This window comes from Falco punctatus (genome assembly GCF_963210335.1).
Source record: "Falco punctatus genome assembly, chromosome: 2".
Classification (NCBI taxonomy): Eukaryota; Metazoa; Chordata; class Aves; order Falconiformes; family Falconidae; genus Falco; species Falco punctatus.
Window position 1 is genome coordinate 121,283,521 of NC_137581.1, and position 18,529 is coordinate 121,302,049.

General features: G+C 37.4%; 1 protein-coding gene across 1 annotated transcript in view; it reads left to right on the plus strand.

Annotated features, from left to right (window-relative positions):
• Positions 1-18,529, plus strand: part of ABI3BP (ABI family member 3 binding protein) — a 157,542-nt gene that overhangs the window by 72,960 nt on the left and 66,053 nt on the right. The window contains exons 20-30 of the mRNA XM_080375959.1: positions 1,569-1,625; positions 3,048-3,122; positions 4,886-4,951; positions 5,481-5,555; positions 10,408-10,473; positions 10,900-10,959; positions 12,000-12,065; positions 12,448-12,513; positions 16,296-16,370; positions 17,235-17,309; positions 17,860-17,934. Of these exons, the coding sequence (XP_080232085.1) occupies positions 1,569-1,625; positions 3,048-3,122; positions 4,886-4,951; positions 5,481-5,555; positions 10,408-10,473; positions 10,900-10,959; positions 12,000-12,065; positions 12,448-12,513; positions 16,296-16,370; positions 17,235-17,309; positions 17,860-17,934 (756 nt within the window). The remainder of the gene's footprint in view (positions 1-1,568; positions 1,626-3,047; positions 3,123-4,885; positions 4,952-5,480; positions 5,556-10,407; positions 10,474-10,899; positions 10,960-11,999; positions 12,066-12,447; positions 12,514-16,295; positions 16,371-17,234; positions 17,310-17,859; positions 17,935-18,529) is intronic.

The window sequence follows — 18,529 nt, forward strand, 5'->3', positions numbered from 1 at the left end:
ATTCCAATGTTTGTTATTTGTCCTGGCCTTTTAATTTTGTCTGCCATGGTCTTTCATTTGTTTATTAAGGCTTCATGTTGTTTGTAATGCCAGGGTCCAGCAGTTCTAGCCTCAAGTGGGTGATCCTGATATGATCTGGCTATTTGAGGGTGGTATCACATTCCTGCAGGCTTGGGGCAGAGTGGCAGGGAGTGGGGAGAATTCAGCAAATGAGAGATGAAACTGTCCAGCTTTGATGGATTTTGGTTTGTCAGTGTAACAGTTATCCCTTGGGGACAGAATGTTTTGTCTTTAGCTAGGAGGCACTTTTAAAGAGATTTGCTGGTTGAACATTTGGTTCAGCTTCGTAAAGTTGTCTCTAATAGTCAAAAGACCGCAGTGCAGTACAGCATTTTGTTATTAAAAATTATTTTTACGGTGATTTCTGCTAATAACTTACATTTATTTCTCCCCATATATTTATGGAAAACATAGTTTTGTGGGCAGAATATGTGCTTTTGTATTTCAGCATGAGATTTTACCCAGAATGTAGTCATAAAAAAAAAAGAGGGTTGCTGTGGGGGGCCCATCTGTGTTTCTGTTCACACTAGGATGATTGAAGCAAGTCATATTTTATTACATTATTATATTAAATATCATTCTTTTTCTGGGGACCAACTTTAAAATTAGTTGGCTTGATTCTGCAGTATACTATGCTGAGAAAACAAAGCAAGCATATGCAAAGCTGGCTTCTGAGTCAAAAATTAGTTTAAGCTATTCTTCATCTCTTCTTGATATGTTTACAAGTGGTGTTCAGTATTGTAAGAGCAGTGAGCATTATTCTTTTTTAATAGACTTACGTAAGTGCTATACAGTGCTTGTGTGTCAAAAGATGCATGTCTTATGGCCTGATTGAAATATCTTTATTTGTAAATTGTTGAACATGCACAGATTACATGAAAACATAAGACTGTGGGTACTCCACATTTGCTAAATATACAGACACAATATTAGGAGTCTCTGGAAGGATTTGGTCCTTAATTTTAAGTGCACGGGTTCAAAAGTGCTAAGTGGTATGAACTGAAAAGTGCTTTGAGAATAGTAAGGCTGTATTTCCTTGGTCAGGATGTTTAAAGTAGAATAAAAGCCTCGAATAATGTAAAATTAATTCAGGTCTGTGTTTGCTATTCATTTGTGCTTTCGTACTCTTATTTTGTTGGTGTATTGGTAAAACAGGTGGCTGAGTTGCTCTGAAATCCATTTGGTTGGTTATCCACTGTGTGCAGGAATGAGTAACTGCCCAAAGTACAGAACAGGGGTGTATCAGACATTGAAGTCTTCAGTGTAAGACAGCTATATATGTTTTTGGTTCTTTTAAGTTACACATTCCAGCTCAGTGCTGATAATTTTTTCAATTTTATGATTCTAAAACTTATAAATGGACAGCTTCTTGTATTTGTTGCTGTATTGGTTAAGTGCAGCTTAGTAAACATAGCTACAGACAAAGTGAATTTGTTAGCAATCTATTTGTAAGAGGCAATGTGCTCTAAAATCCTAACACACGACAATGACATATTTCTCTATTACAGTACCTATTCAAGTGCCTTTCAAACCTGTTACATCTGACAGCAGTGAAGTGGAATTGGGTAAACGATCATTAACATTTTTTGTCATCTGGAGATTAGTTTAATACAACATACATACACTGTTCTTGTTTTCCTTAGTCTTATTTGTTAAACTTTGGTCAGTGTTCTACTTTCTCATTGAAGATATATTTAGAAAAGCCTTAGCTTTTATCTGTTGCAGAATTCACACTGGACACAAACATGATGCAGCTGTGTTAATACTCCGTGGGTGGTACTGACAGTTATCTTGCCTCTGTGTCAATGCAGTATTTTTGTTTCCATTTAAAGTTGCAGACTCTTTTATCCAAGGTCATTTCAGTCAAATCAAACCATCTTCATTAGAAGGAAAGCTTTTAGCAGCTAGTGAGGTGTGACTTTACTGCTCTCTGTGACATGTTGTCTCAGAACTACCACAGCATTCTCTCTTGATGTAAAGAATTGGGCTATTTAGATTTCTTACTGTCTTTCAACTTTTAATGAATCATGAGTGTTCTTAACATCAAGAGAACCTACTCTTCACTTTTTCATATATCACTGCCCATAGAAATAGAGCATGTTTCTTTCATGCCAGTTGCGTAAATTTTCTAATGGAAATGGTGGTCTTAGTGATCTGATAGAATCTGATATATATATATTTTTTTTTTGCATTTGTGTTTCATTCAAATATGGTCATAAAAACAAAAAGATGTTTTTAAGTAATTTTCTGCCAAGGCTTTCTCAATAATCCTGTTTATATCAAAAACTTTGTGGCAGTTGTTGAGAAAATCCAATCCCTTGGCAAAATCAAATTTGTTGACTGTGTTGAGGAAAGTGTTTTGATACCACCTGTGTGAAGACTGCTTCAGTATCTCTTTTGTTAGCTTCCCAGAGACCAGATTTGATCAACATCTCTCTGATTGCGTAACTGGATGTATAGCGATAGGTAAATAGTGCATAGTTGCATTATAGTTTCCACTTCGTCGTCACTGTGCTGGACTGTGGGAAGACCTGAAGTCATTATCTTTAAACAAAGTGCCTCTCTCAGGTTCCTTGTGCCATACTTTCATGTCAACTATTTATTATTATTAGCAAGTAGAAAGCAATCTGCTCAGACTGAATATCTGAAGAACATATTTGTATATTAATGTGAGCATTTTCATGTAGGTTAAGTTTTTATTCAAAATATTCACTACCTAAGCTTTTCAAAAGGATACAAATTCTGTGTCTTGAAAGTGTAATAGGTAGGGAATACCACTCTGACCCTACTCATGTTATATCCATACCATAAGAGGCTTGTTTTTTATGTCAGTCATCTTATAGCTGACTCAGGCCATTTACTGTCTTGATTTTTTTTTTTCTTTTTCATTGTTTCCTTTTACAGAACAGCTTCTGCCAGCTAGGTACTGTGGTATTTTAGTGGCTTTGATGCCACCACAACTTTAAAAACTCAGATTCTCTTTTCAGCTTCTGATGAAACACAACCTATTTCTTCAGGATCCACAACATTTGCTATTCCAGAAATGCAATCAACAGAATCTGGTAACGACATTTCTTGAAAATGTAATTTTATTAGAGTTAGGAATTCTCACATGAAATGTACTCATACTTTTGGTTGTATTGTTAATTTACATTTCTTTACCTTGGGGTTAATATTATTAGAGGAAGAAGGTGGTGTATTGCTGCATTTGGGATAACGACATTGAAATAGTATGCTTTTAGGATTATCATGACACAGAATAGCGGAGTGTTACAGTTATATTTTTTTTTTTATCATTTAATTACACACAAATTATCATTTTCTTGGAAGTTTTAAGAATAGAGATGACTTGGATTATCATCGTTTATTTGTACTTTAGTCAAACATAAATTTCCTCATAGGATAATTACTGATTTACATTGCTGTTTAGCCCTGCTATGATTCAGCTGTCCTGATTTTGCAAAAGCACCATATCAACAGATTCCCTGAAATCAGTGTAACCACCAGCAGCCACCAGTGAATAGTTATTCTGAAGAAATAAATAAATAAATAACAGAACTTTGTCACTCATAATACTCCATTTCTACAGTGCAGTTGCCCTAAAATCTTTTCCTTCAAAATTATGATGGCAGAAATATTTATTGTGATAAAGGGTGATTTGACAGGTTCAAGCTGAATGTGGTATTTTTTTGGTTTGGGTTTTTTACAGTAACAGTGAAAATGCCTTTGCAACCTGTTACATTTGACTTGAGTAAAGTGGAACTGGGTAAATTATTATGATGTTTTCTAAATGTTTAATATGATAATTTCTCAGCACAAATGTATTTTCTTTTACTGGCTTCTGGTTGTGAAAACTTACTCTTCAGCCTCTGTTATTTCAGGTGTTACGATAAACTCTAAAGCCTCAACAGTTCAATTTTACAGAACATGTACATAGTGTGGTCAGATTAATAATAGTCATGAGTCTGACAATTTTCCTGTCTCTCTGTGAATGAAATGCTTTCTTTCTACAGCTGAAAATTTTATACAATTTCACGCTGTTTCAGGTTGTTTGCACTGTGAATGTTCATTAGATGGAATTTTTTTTCAACATCTAGCATACGGATGCCCCTTCCAACCTGTTACGCTGTACTTCACTGATTCTGTGATACTCCTTCAGGTTGATACCACGTGCTTTTGTTATGCAGTAAACCATTCCCACATGACTTTTAAAAGTACAGGCTAGCTGGATTTAGTATGTATCCCACATTGCATCAGGTGTGTTTAGAAATTTTATCACTTAGTTTATAACTTTGATGCTTAGCACTGAGCTTTTGTGTGCAGGCAAAACAATGTTTCTCGTAGTTTGAGGTATTAATTTACTCTGCGCCTTTGCCTAAAGAGATCATCTGCAGAGGTCAGAGGTCATCTACAGGCTTTTTTCCGTGCCAGAGGTATACGTTTTCCAACTTGTGTGCTATATCAAAATAACATTAGGCATTTGCAGCTCCTTATTTAAAAGACTTATCTGGGACATCCGAACTAAAGTGTAGGGGAGGAGGAGTTTGCTGTGAGCTGTTGCTTTTGGATAGAATTTTAAAGCCAGATGTGGACAGCTGGCCTGGTAGTAAATGCCTCAAAATTAGTTATGTATCCAAAAAAAAATGCCAAACCTCACAAGGCAAAGAATGGAGTAGGCTACCACAAATATCAGTTTGAAGTGCGTATACAAGAAATCTAAAATAAATTTAGAACTTTTGTACCTGCTAATAAAGGGCCAAAGATCACCTTATCTAAAGACTGATCTCACTCACTGTTTTAAGATTGTTTTCATATTTGATCTTAGCTACCCAGGGACCTGGCCTGAAATTCACACCTCATCCCTTCATGAAAACCAGAGGGAGCATGATGGGTAAAGAGCATATAATTCCATTAGCTTTTCCATCCCTTGCCACCACTTCCATTGGCTGCGGACAGTGCTAAGATTCAACCAAACACATTGCTTTGAAGACTACTTGATGTTAGGCTTTTTTCTCTCTTCTTCCGCTCACTCCCCTCCACCAACTCAGCCATTTCTGTATAATCAAAGCTGAAAAGTAGTTTGCCACACTGACTAAGTAAAGAGCTACAAAAAGAACTCTGATAGCATATGTTGCCTTCAATTTTTTTCCAGCAGTTGCAATTTTATTTCAAAGAATAGGTACTTAAACAAAAAGATCAGTGAGAAGAACTCTACCTAGCATGAGATACCAGAATTGACCCGGCTTGATTTCACAACAGCTTCAGCGTTTGTGTTACATAAACCTCATTTCACAGCTGATCTCTAAAGCTGCTGCCATCTTGCTTATCTCCCATCGGTGTTGTCATGAACTGCCCAACAGCTGCTGTCCAAATACTGGCTCTGAAGTCAGTTCTCATTTTAACTCCCAATTTTCTTTCAGCTTTTGATGAAAAGCAGCACATTTCCTCAAGATCTGAAACACCTGGCATCCAAGAAATGCCATCATCTGTACCTGGTAATACTTGAAAACATGATTTTAAATAGAAATTCTCACAGCGACTTCATCATAGTTTTGGTATATTTTTAGTTAAGTTTAACATGAATCAGAGTAACTATAGGACTCTTAGAATTAATTTGCTCTTTCAAATACCAGACTAGCTTAGCAATTTTTTTATGGTGCTCTAAAACAGTAAATACTTTCTTCTAATTTTTGCCTACATGCCTAATATATTTACAAATCTGTATTGCTGTGCTTATTGTAATAGCCTTTGGCATGTCTGATTACATACGGTAGTGTTCCCTTTTTAAGTTGCAGGACTGCAGATAAGTAAGTGAAAGCTAATATAAGTTTTGTTTAAATTCCTGAATGAAACTGTTCTAATGGTTGAAAGTGTTGAGTAAGTCCCATAGAAATAACAGGATCAATAGCAATAAATATGCAGGCTTCAAAATAGCGGAGAATGGACCCTTAAGTTCTTTTATTTGAATATATTTAAAACAGTTATTTAAGCTAGACATTTTGCTGCCAGTAAGTACGACAGCATAGGTCCAAAGCTAACAGAAAAAAAAGAATACTTATGCTGTATTGTTTCAGTACAGCTTTTTAAACTGAACTGCACAGTATTGTAATTAAAGAAAATATTTGCAACAAATTGATCTTGAGGTTGTGCTTCTGTAGATGTGTAGATGTGATGCTTTCAACACCCTGGAAACCTGTTATACCAGACTCCAATAAAATTAAACTGTTTGGATGATGCTATTTTCTTGACACTTAAAGTGTTTGGATTGTTAATATATAATAATCTAACGCGTATAGTTTTCCTGTTCTTCCTTGCCTTCTTTAGGATTTTTCTACTTCCTCTGTTCAGAAAATAAGCTGTAACTTACCAGTACCTTACAAAATGACACTGAACAAATGCAGTTTTATCAGTGCTCAAGGTTCTGCTTCTTTTACTGTCCCTGCATGAAGAAATATTTAATTTCCTTTCAACAATGACAATTCCATCCAAAGTCTATTTGAGATTGTTGCCAGAACTTGCTCGCAGTAAAAAGTGGACTAAGTGGGTATTTGACAGGAAACTTTTAGTAGCTGTCCAACTGCTTGTAATTGCAGGTTAACGGCAAAGCTTGCAGATTCCAACTAAACATTCTTAAAATCAAGAAATGGAGATGAGTTAAGTTTTATTCAGTTATTCTTCGGAGGTATTAATCAATATTTATCATTAATGCATCTTCCACACTGAGCAATAACTTACAATCAAGTGCCTTAACAGAAAGTTTCAGTAATGGCTTTCTGTATATCGATACAATAGCACATCCAAGTTCAATACTTTATTCTACATGCTTTGCCTATAAAGAAAGTTACACTGCACTCTTTTCAAACCAGAGGCGTCAATTTCCCAACACTTAAAATGTGTGGGAGAATGGAGAAAATCATGCCTGATCTAGTCTGGAATTCAACATTAACATTTTTCCATGCAAAGATAAGTCCCAGGTTTGAAATAGCATTAAAAATGTGTTTAAAAATGATTATAATGTTTACTTAACATACTCTAGGCATAGGCTTCATATGCAACGGGACCATTAGCATATGCAGTTGTTTGTATTTAAAGGACTTCCTTGGAATAACCTAAGGAATTCTGGGGTTTAGTTTTAGTGTTTTTAGTGTGTGTGGGGGAAGGGAGGAAGGGGGAGAAAAGGGGGTGAATAGAAGAATCTTTCAACTAAAGGAAGGTGAGGAAGTCCAGCCACACAAGGACTGCAGTGAAATACTTGCTTACACGTTATTTCCCATGGAGTGGGTCTCTTAGTGATCTTAATGTTCTTTTCTAAAAATCTGTTGCTTAGTTGGTCACATTAGGGTTTTTTTAGCAAATGTTTACTTGCCAAAGTTCTTCAAGCCTGTTTGAATTCCTCTTCGTTTCTTGAAGACTGATTAATGACTTCACATTTATTGTACTCCGCGGAGCTACATGACCCAAAACACTAACATGGTTATTTAGGTAATGAACAATGCTTTCAATCTGGACTTCCTTTTTTCCTTTAAAACCACAGTACTATCACTTGTGCAGAGACTGCCTATTTCAAGATGACTTCCGTATCTGATTTAGCTACACAGGGAGCTAGTCCTCAGGTGTACATCTCATCCCTTTTGGAAGCTAAACGAACAGTGATGTAGAGACAGTGAGGGATTCCATTTTAGTTTTTATCACATTGCCACCTGCTTCCTTTTTGCTGCTGTGAACGTGTTTGCTTCTAACTCTAAATGGCAAGCCTGTTAAAGAGTTGTGTCAGTCACTTCTTGATCAGCAGCTAGAAAGCATTTTTGGTACAAAGTACTAAAGGACCAGTCTTTTGTAGCAAATTGTGACAATTTCATTTTCCTGTTGGTGTAATTTAAATTCCATAAAATGTAAGGGAAGATTCTTAGGAGTTCTGTCGAACATCAGATATTGGATCCTGTTGCTACACTATTGGGCTGCATATCTTTCTCCTTATTCACGTGATACAGAGAGGACTTTGCTTGTGTTTGCAGTTACTTGTGCTGGGTAGTGTGTTGTGCTGCCCCAGCCATGAGATTCCTCAGCATTTAAAATCCAGATTTTCTTCTGAGCTCTTAGTGCAACACCGGTAGTTTCACGATTCATTTCTAAAGCACCTGGAGTCCCAGAAATACCACCAGTCCAATCTGGTAATGGCATTTCTTGCAAACTGAGGGTTCTTGACAGTGAGGAATTATCAGAGGAGTTCCCAGTGTGCTTCTGATGAAATGTTGGGTTAGTTTTCTTTACTTTGGAGATAACGACAACTGCAAGATAAAAATTCTGCATCAGGTACTATTTTTGTTTAAGGCAGTGTATATAATGTTTACAATGCTGGATTATGGCTTTTTTTTTTTTTTAATTCATAGTTCACTTTTGCAATACTAATTGGTACTATTATCCATAATTGCCACTGACCAATTGTATATTACTTAATATAATAGAATTTTACAGTATAATGTCCTGGGTACTTCTGTGCCTGTGAGGCTCATAAATAAACCTGAACTTCTCTGTTATATGCAGAGTGTCCTGATACAGATAACTACTATATTACTTCAAGTTATACTTCTTTTTATTTTATATTTACTTTGTTATTACTATAGTGAAGTTTTGTGGTTATCGGTATTTAAGGCATCTTTCTTGTCAGGACTCTTTAAGCTGTGCTGTAGTGGCAAAATTCTAATTAGGGAGATGAATGATAGCACAGTGGGCATTGCAAACCCAAGTCCAGTTTATTTTTTAAATAGCTCAAGAGCTGGTAGTCCAGATATGGCTAGGAGAAAAAGAAATATACGTTTATCTGGGGACCAAACAAAGGTTTGTTGGTCTTCTGCATGTATCCTAAATAAACAAGCCAGTTACTTTACTATTTTTTCTTCCTCTGTAGGACAAATTTAATGCTGAACACTGGAACTCTCCTTTTCTTCTTTTGGTATACTCTGAACCTTGTCTTCTACTGCAGACCTCTATAAATATCTGCAAATGTTCTATGGTATTCCCCTGTATACTAACAAGCAGGTACTCTGTTTTATATTTGCCATCTTCACTGCTGTATTTAGAAGTTCTTCAACTCAGTGATAGTAAAGCTCCAAACATATTTGTGGAACTCTTGTTATTCCCATTTTTCAGCAAACGAAATGAAAATGGAGAGGATAGTAAATAGCCCAGAGCCACAAAGTAGAATGTATTCAAATGGATCCTTGAAAGTGAGAAATTTCTGAAACCTTCAATCCATTCCCTTGTCAGTCAAGTCTACAAACTTGTATTGCATTGTTGAAGGATTTTGTTTGCTTAGACTGGAGAAGTCTAACAGTTATTTCAGAATGAGAATTCTGTTTCAAATTTTCTCTTTGGTCCATCAAATTTGTGCTTTTTCCACTTTTCCTGTAAGGTGTTCTTGCAAGTGTGATGGCAGTTTCAAAATTCTGTTCATTTTCTGAGGTACCTACAATTAGATGTATCTTCTACTTGAGTTAAAAAATTGCTTTATGCTTCTTTTTTCCCAATAACATTCTTATACAAGTAAAGGGATTTTTATCACAATCTTTGCATTTCACTGTTGTTTGCATACCTGTTCACTAATTCCTGGAACATGAATGTGACTCTTCTTTTAGCCCATCCTTTTCTAACTGTGGATATGCAATTCTGTCTGTTTGAAGTATTTCATACCTCTTCAGAATGAAAACTTACTCCTGTAAATCAAGGAAATGCTGTTCCATTAGAGGTTCTTAAAGATTTTGTTTAAGAAATCACAAGTTTTTCTTCCAGTATTTGGCTCATGTCTTGATGGAAGTTCTAATTAAGTTCACCTGTATGCATTTTTCTGCAGAGAAGCTATTCTTTCCTTTTTTTCCAGACATATATTTTAGCCCCAAAGTTCAAATTTTTAAGTGTGGTGAAGAATATAGTAAATAGAGCTAGTTAATTGTTTTTCAGATTAAATATAAGGTGGTAATTTCCAAAACTTGACAGTATCTTTGAAGGCTGAAGTTCTGGCTACACATTCACTGACTAGTTCTCAATTTATGGTTTGAAAATATTGGTTTGATGCTAGAAAATGGGGCTTGGGAATCTGTCATTTACTGCAGTTAAAAGGCAGCTTTAGAACATCATGAATGCCATTATTGTCTCCTAGGAGCAGTGTTGGGTTTCTTTTGATAATACAAAGTGACAAAAAATTGATGTATGATTTATTTGCTAGGAAAAGTGTATCTAAGAAACCACAATTTAAATGCCGATTTATTTGGATGTGATTAAAGTGATGCGTTCATATGCATTAGAGAGAGTGCCATAACATCTCAAGATAGTTTCCATCTCTGATCTTAGCTCTCCCAAGACCAGTTCTGGGACCCACATCTTTTCCTTCTCTGGAAACCATGAGGACAGTGATGGGTAAACAATGATTCCATCATATTTTATATCATTATGGCAAAACTTAAATAAGAAAATAAAATTTAGTCAAAACCTTTTGATTCTTTTTTTCCTGTTAATGGCAATGCCAGATGTGTTAGTGAGGTGGTCAGTCATTTATATAAATGATAACAAGGAGATACTTAATTGTTAAGCTTCTTAATCCCTCGTTGCAATTTTCCACTCTGTAGGACTAGTTCACTAAAAGGTTAACTGTTTCTATTCAGCACAACTCAACTAGGCCACCCTGATTTGAAAACGTGATAATATTGTAATGAATGCAAATATTTATGTAAAAAAGCTGAATGTAATATGGGCTTCATTCATTTAAAAGTCTGTACTGACATTGCTTTGAAAAAAACCTGTTCATCTGTAATATCTGAAGGCAGTTTTCTGGTTTTGTCTTAGTTACTCAGAGACCAAAGCTGAAATCTACTCCTTACCTTGCAAGCCAACGCACAGTGGAGGGTAAATATGATGTTTTCTTCTTTTTTTTCTTTTCCCCTGGCATCACTTGACATAATTTTCATCTGCTTTGAGCAATACCTAGGTTTGTTAATGCATTTTGGCTTGCGAAAACACTTGCCATACTAATGACATGATTCTGGAATTTGAACCTATGCTTTTTTCCATCACTTGAAAAATCACTTTTTGCAGGGACAGCTGGCAAAAGGAATTTGTCACGCAATGCCTATGTGTCTCTAGATGTGGGTTTTATTTTGAAAATTCTAGAATGAAATATTCCAATATGGCAGAAACATAATTTTACTTCTTAGTAAAAATGCTGTGGTATAGAGGTCTCATATATGCCTTACAGGACATCAATGCGTTTTTCCCCTTTTGTTAAGCACTTATGTTCAAACTTAATGAATAGGCCTGTGCTTATTGGCTTAGAGACTAACCTAAAGGAGGAATGGGAATTTTCAGATGTCATGAGGAATGGTGAGGCATTCTGTAGTTGGCTCTTTGTAAAAATAAGAGTAGTAACAACAGTAAGAAAATAGCTTTTTGCAAAAAAATTATTGAACTTCTAAAAAGACTTGGAGTTATGACTGAATACTAATATGGTAATGTGCGATTTATTCCTTAATTCTGGAAAAAGGAGCTATTTAGTATTTGTAGTTGCTTGCGTGAGATGTAACCACCACCAGTCATCTTGATCTCTGAATACAAAGGTGTGCCTCTTGGCTCCCATGTTCAGTTTGCAACAACTGCTTTTGGGGCATCTTTCAAGGAAATGTAAGGAGTGTTTTGGTGAAGTAGACATATAGCCATTTTTCTGCTGATGGAGAGGCATTTAGCTACTGAATTTCTAAGAATATTGTGTTAGTTTCAACCACGGCAAGAGAGTTGGCTGCTGATTTGATCGCTGAGTGAGGAGCTATTGCCAGGAGCAGGGGTGTGTTGCCCTAAATGCAGAGTTTTGGGGTGTTGTGAACCAGCGATGCTTGTGCTGCTGTGGCGAGACTGTGAGGGCATCTCAAGGTTATTTCCGTGTGTGTCTGTAGCAGCCCAGAGACTGGACCTGGAATCCGCCTCCCCTGCTTCACCGGGAACCACAAGGACTGTGATGGGTAAATAGCCAGTGATCCCCTTCCTACGCTGATGGCTTTGGCAACGCTTTTCTCTGCAGCCATGAGCCTGTTCAGACGTTTTTGGTGTCCTCAAAAGGTGATCCACACCGCAGCTGGTCCCTTTCAGTTCGTTGTCAGGAATTGCTCCATCTGCAAGCTTTCTGCTGCCTTTTTTGGGGTTCCACTTCTAGGTGTCCTCTGTTACCTTGGGCTGCCTATGCCAGCTGCGAGGTAGTGTCATGCTGCTATGGGGGTGATGCTGTGGCGTGGAAGCCTGCCCCAAGCAGGGCCACGTCTCCTTGTTTATAGCTCTCTCTTGATGCAAGTCATGCAACAATAGCCCCTCTGAGGACCTGAAGGTGGTTTTTGTGTTTGATCTTAGCTACTCGAAGACCAAGGCTGAAGTCCACCACTCCTTCCTCACTGGCAACCCAGAAAACCCTGACGGGTAACTAGAAAAAGCCTTTCTTTTTCCATTTCCCCCTTTCTCTGTTGCTCCCCATCACGCCTCCCACCCCAAACCACCTGGCATCCTTGTCATCTTCCATGGAGAGTATGAAGAACCGTTGGTGCAGCTTGCTTGCCAAAGCACTTGCCGCGCTTGCTCTGTGATTCTGCTGTTCGGTCCCATGCTTTTTCCATTGCTGATGGGCATTTTCTGCAGGGACTGAGGGATGGCTTGTGCAGGGGGTGCACTCTTGCACTTTGCCTTCAGCTGCCATTCCCCTGCTGCTTTGTGTTTTGGTAGCGGGTCTTCCTTTCTCTGACACACTCAGATACGACAGCGTTCTTAGGAGGCAAATTGCGTCTGGGCTGAGCGGGGCTGGCACAGGGGGCTGGCACCGTGGTTGAGCTGCCCGCCAAAGTTCCCTGGTCGAAGGGTGCAGCCCTTGGTTGCTTCACCACTGACTCTCAAGGTGGCTGGTTGGCATCTGCCCACACCTTTACATTGCCGTCACCTGGAAGAGGGAGTGCCCTGCTCTGCTCTACTGCTGCTTTTGAGGTCACGTTAGGGTTTTAAGAACGATGTCTCTTTTCAGCTTCTGGTGAACCTCAGCACGTTTCTTCAAAGTTCAAGCACCGGCAGCCTTTGGTGCTTGGCCGTGCTGCCGACCTGATCTGGTAAAGCTGTTTCTTGCAGATCCGGTAACATTGCAAGATGGGAATTGTCCCAAGATATGCTGAGCTTTTAGCCGAACTGTTATTTTTCTTGGGCCTAGACTGGGGTGAAGTTCAAGCGTAGAGATGGCATGGCCGTACGTGAAAGGCCGTGTTTACTTATGGCATTGGATATGGCCCGTGACGACAGTGGGTGGCGATGCTCGTGGCGATAGCATCTTGCACACTGGGAGGTGTACAAGACCAGTTCTGCAGCCTGGGAGTATTTTTTGGCCCATGAGGTATCAAAAGCTTTATGTGAACAGGCTGGCAAACCCGCAGACGTGAAGCTGAGTGCGAGTTGAAGTGTAATGAACCTTATTGACATATCCTTCCCATTGAGATGCAGTTGAATCGTAGGTTACCAGACGGGCTGGCTGTGTTTCTTGGTGTCTCAGTCTAAGAGGTTGAAACTTAATTCTGAGATGTGTTTTTATGGCACTGGAGAAATCTTGTATTTTTGTCAACTGTGTGTCATGTACTTCTGTGTCTTCTCCAATAATGCTGTAATTCTTGCCTATATTAATCTATTTGGGGTCCTTCTGCCTTCTCTTTTGCAAGAAAATGCTTTCTGTGTATCAGTTACTGTACATCTCTCCTCTGTTACCTGTATTTCAAATAGTGTTTTCAAACCAAGTTTTTGTATGTCACGTCTTGTCCTGCAAGACATAAGCAAGTCTTTCTTTCTTTGCCTTTCACCTCTTTTTTTTTTTTTGTTAATTTTTATGTTCTTATTTTTCCATCATATTGTCAGATGTCTTTGAATATTTCTTCATATTTCTTGCAAGAGCTTCTTCATCATTTGCATCACTAGTGGATCTTCACACATTTACAGTAGAAAATCCATTCTATGTGCGTTTGAGACCTTTTCCTGTCTGAAGTCCATAGTTCCTTAGTAATAGGTTGAAACCTGTTCAGTCTATAGGTTCAGATGATGCCAAAAAGAATTTTTTGTTTTGGTTTGGTTTTCAGCTTCACTGGACTCTCATCATATTACTTTCCTGTCCCAAACATCTGCATCTGCAGAAATATCAAAAATAGAGGCTTAGGTTTTGGTTATGGGTCAAGGTTGTTACAGTTACAGGTTGTTTCCTCTGCTTGCTGCTCTGAAATGGGGTTTTGTCTGCAGTGTTTGGTATTTAGGCTCATACATCAACACAATGTTATGCTGTGGTAGAGGATCAAATAGAAAAACCACAAGAATTGGTATTGGTTTGGTAGTTTAGAACTGTTAGATATAAGGATCACTAGCTAGATGGAGTCAGTGTCAGTTGCAAAGAGGTATGTATTCTTTGGGACATTTTACCCTAGGCAATGTTTTGTTCGTCATGCCATACGTGTTATTTTGCAGTTTTCTTGATTACTAAGCATTTTTTTAACTTATATTATCATTTCTGCTTGGATCTTTTCTTACCGAGGATCATAGCTGTTGAAGATTAAATTTGTATTCATATCAGAGGTATGAATATGCAAGAGATGAGAAGGAAAATGATCCTAAATCTGCCAGTCAATATTTCAACAGTATTTTTTTGAATTTTCTGCCTCATCTTCAGGCTCTTCAGTATGTCACAATGATTGTGTTAACTTATGTCAGTTATATAAACTATCAAAATTTAATTTAAATTGCAAACTGCATGATGTGTAGTATATTAAAACCTATAACTCAAAATACTGTCATCTGTAAAACCGAAACAAGCAAAGTGTTGGCAGTAGTAATACCTCTTTGCAGAAATTCATATTAGCATATGTTTTAAGTATGTAGGTCTCTTACTACAGGTGCAGGTGAAGTGAAAGGCACAGGGGGTTTGATGCTGCATGTGCGCAGATCAATTGAATGCTGTTGATAAGTCTGCTTTTAGGGGGACCACAGGTTCTGCCAGGGTGTCTCAGGCATGTGTGACTTGTTCAAAACTGTGAGGTTTTGTTCATTTCAAGTTGGAAATCTCGTGATGTTGTATTATAGTGATATTGGCATCTTGCAAAGCAGTATAAAGCAATCTTAATTTTTCTGATATCCACGCACCCCCACCCCCATTTCTGCACCAATATGAATCTCTCTCTCAGGGTTATTTACGTTTTTCTGCAGTTACAAGTTCAGCTGACCTGGAAAAATCTATGCCTCCACTTTCCAGAACACCTCATGTGCTAACAACAACTATGGGTAACAGCAATGCATTGGTTTTTCAGCTAAACCACTTTAGGTGTTTTGAAAGCAATTTTGGAAATGCTTTTCATCCCAGATACTTTGTTCATCTGCCATACGTGTGTTCTGCTTGAGTCATGATTGTCAGCATAGGCAGACAAAGTACCCTTTTTTTATATGGCAGTTTGTGCTTACTACTGAGAAACTCACCTGAGCATGTTTCTATTCTTACGTTTGTCTCTCAAAAAGCTACTAGGGCTATTTGGAGGTATAAAATGAGGTAATCTTAGTTTAATAATAATAGTAATAACAATAATGCATAAAGCTTAATAAGAGTCTTAAAATTGCTTGGTTTTTTTCTTTCAAGCTTAACTGTTCTGCTCTCAGAGGGATACAGACATTTATATAGTCTATATTGTTTATACCAGCATAGGAATCTTTTTCTTATTTCTTGCTGTTCAGTGATATTTTTTTTAATTTATTTTAACCTTGTTTTATATGTGTGCATATTTAAGAATTAAGAGAGTCTTTCTTACAGAAATATGCTTGCAGTATTTTTTAGGGGGTTTAGATTATATTTTTTCTCCTTTTTTGGAGTGCTTTATGCTCATAACCATGGTGTTAGAAGTTCTTTTATCTTTTTATTTTCGGGGTTGCTTCAAACTACATAGACCGTGCTATCTAAAGTAATAATAGCTTTTGCTGGCCGACACTTTAGTTTTAGTTGTCATTTTAAGCACTGGCTTCATCTCCCACTCTAAACCAGCACTGCTCCGTTGTCAAGGTAAGGCATGCTTATTGTGGGTAGACCTCTGCATTGCAAATTAGGTATGTTATAACCTATAACATTTTTTCTTTGTTCTTATAAAACCAAAAAAGTTATGTGTAGAATTAATAATTATAGATACTATGACTTCTTTTCTCTGTAGCTTTCAGTGGTATTCAGCCTGTTCTTTCAAGCCCTGTGACACCTAGTAAGCCTGAAATAGCAGATGCTGTACCAGGTACAATAATCTAGGTAGATCTTAATTCAGGAGCCTAAACCACACTCTAAAACTCACTGAAATGTGTACACTGTTAACCTTTGCTTTCTGTGCACATTTGGATTAGAGCCTAACACCTGAATTTTGAACTTAGATTGCTGTTAATGGTTGAAATTGGTGCTTTCTCACACTTCCACTGCATATGGCAACTCATAGTCAGGTGACTCTCCTTCAGTATTTTGAAAAGTGTGCCACACAGATAATGGAGAAAACAGTATTTATTGTCAAGTAGTGCTGTTGAAAACACTGTGATGTATGCTGAAAGCTGCTTTCTGCTGCTGTAGCTTTGTTTAATGTATTAAGGGGAGTGTATCCTTAACAGCATGAAGTTGGTTCACAGTTATAGACACTCAGTGCTTTTGGACTAAAGCTGTAGTTGGATCAGTTGTCAGCTTTCTACTCCAAATTTCTTATGGTTTTAATGTCTGACTATTTGGTTGTTCAACATGACCTCTTCGTTAAATCCCTACATTTTACACCATACCTTCTCCCTTAAGTAGTGGACCAAAACTCAAAATTTTCAAATGCTCAGCTTAAAATCTTACCTCACAGTTGTTGAGATCCAGACCAGTTGCAGTGAAGGCAGGAGAAAATGAACACTGAGAATTTCTGCCCATTACAAACACCATGATTTATAGTCACTGAAGCTCTGTGCAGTTCAAAAGATTGAATTTCTGTCTAATGCATACTGAACTGATAAGTGTCCAAGCATTAGTGAAGTATTTGTTGTTCTTGTAAAAACAAATTTGGTTTTGCTTATGAAGGAAGAGTTTCTTCCATTAGGTCCTTGCTCTCTTATGACTGTGTCACCATTCCTTCCAACAGCAAGAAGTGAATCCATTGTGGAATCTTTTACAACTAAAACTACTCGTCCTTTTCAATGGCCAAGGGTAACATTAGGTAATGTTGTTTTCAACCAGTGAAAAACTCTGTGTTTGTTTTGAGCTCTTCATCACATATCAATTCATTTCTTCTAGCATATCATTTCACATGCATAATCATTTTTTTTCCTGGTTATAGAGTCTTGTTCTTCCATTGTCATTAGACTGATTCTTCTTGATATATCTCTGTATGAGAACATAGTTCAGAATGGTTTTACTGTCCTCAGAGAAGTAAAACTTGTCACCTGCATGAAAAACACCATCATCCTTTTGTTAGTGTTCTGTCTCTCCCTTTTACTCTCATGAACACGCATGTGCTATCTTACTCTCTGATATGAAGAGCTTTCATACTGGACGTTTTAATTGTTTTGGAGACATAAAATCTATTTCTGATCAATGCACAGCATTTCAATATAATCACCATTCCACACTTTAAACTGATTTCACCAGATAGCTTTGGCATTTCATACTAAGTTGTCTTTTCTTCATTATAAATTTGTGACATCGCTGATTGTTGTGGGAAACCCTTGTTAAGCTTTTTTGATTGCAAACTGAGCTCTTTCTTTCAGCTCCAAAAGAAATACCAATTATTCCTTCTAAACTGAAACCGTCTGCTACCCCAGAAGTACAGCATGCGAAACCGGGTAATTGTGCACACCATTTTTATAAGCTGGTATGCAGAGAGAGATGTTCACTAAAAGCAAAACTTGCTAAAGAGGACAGGAGCTATGCAATACATAAGTGTCTTGACTAACTCATCGTTCTAAAATCGGACATTTGATGTTGCCTAACAAAAGGAATAAGAGTTAAGCACATCAGTTTCATGCGTTTGGGTCCAGTGATAAAAATATAGACTAGTTCTGTAACCTTTTTGAAGGACTGGAAAGGAAGAAAAAACTTCTTCTAGATGGCACAGGTTTGGTTTTTTTCTATCACCTACATAAACAATATATATGATTATTATTTCTATAATTTCCTTTGCCAGTCCCCATCTCCCACTTTCACACAAATGTACTACAGCAAAGGTGGCATCTTTGCTAGCCACAATAGTTTGTTGATTCAAAGTAAATTGCTACTTGTGTGATCAGTAAGTCTTCCTGCAGGGAGCTCAATGGAAAGAATTGCCATTTTAGTGTAAGTAGGAGAGCTTTCTCAAGGTACAAGGGGAAACTTTCATATGCATGTGAAATTCATTCTTTGAGCATGGGAGCATTATCATCATGTCGTGTCTTTTTTTAT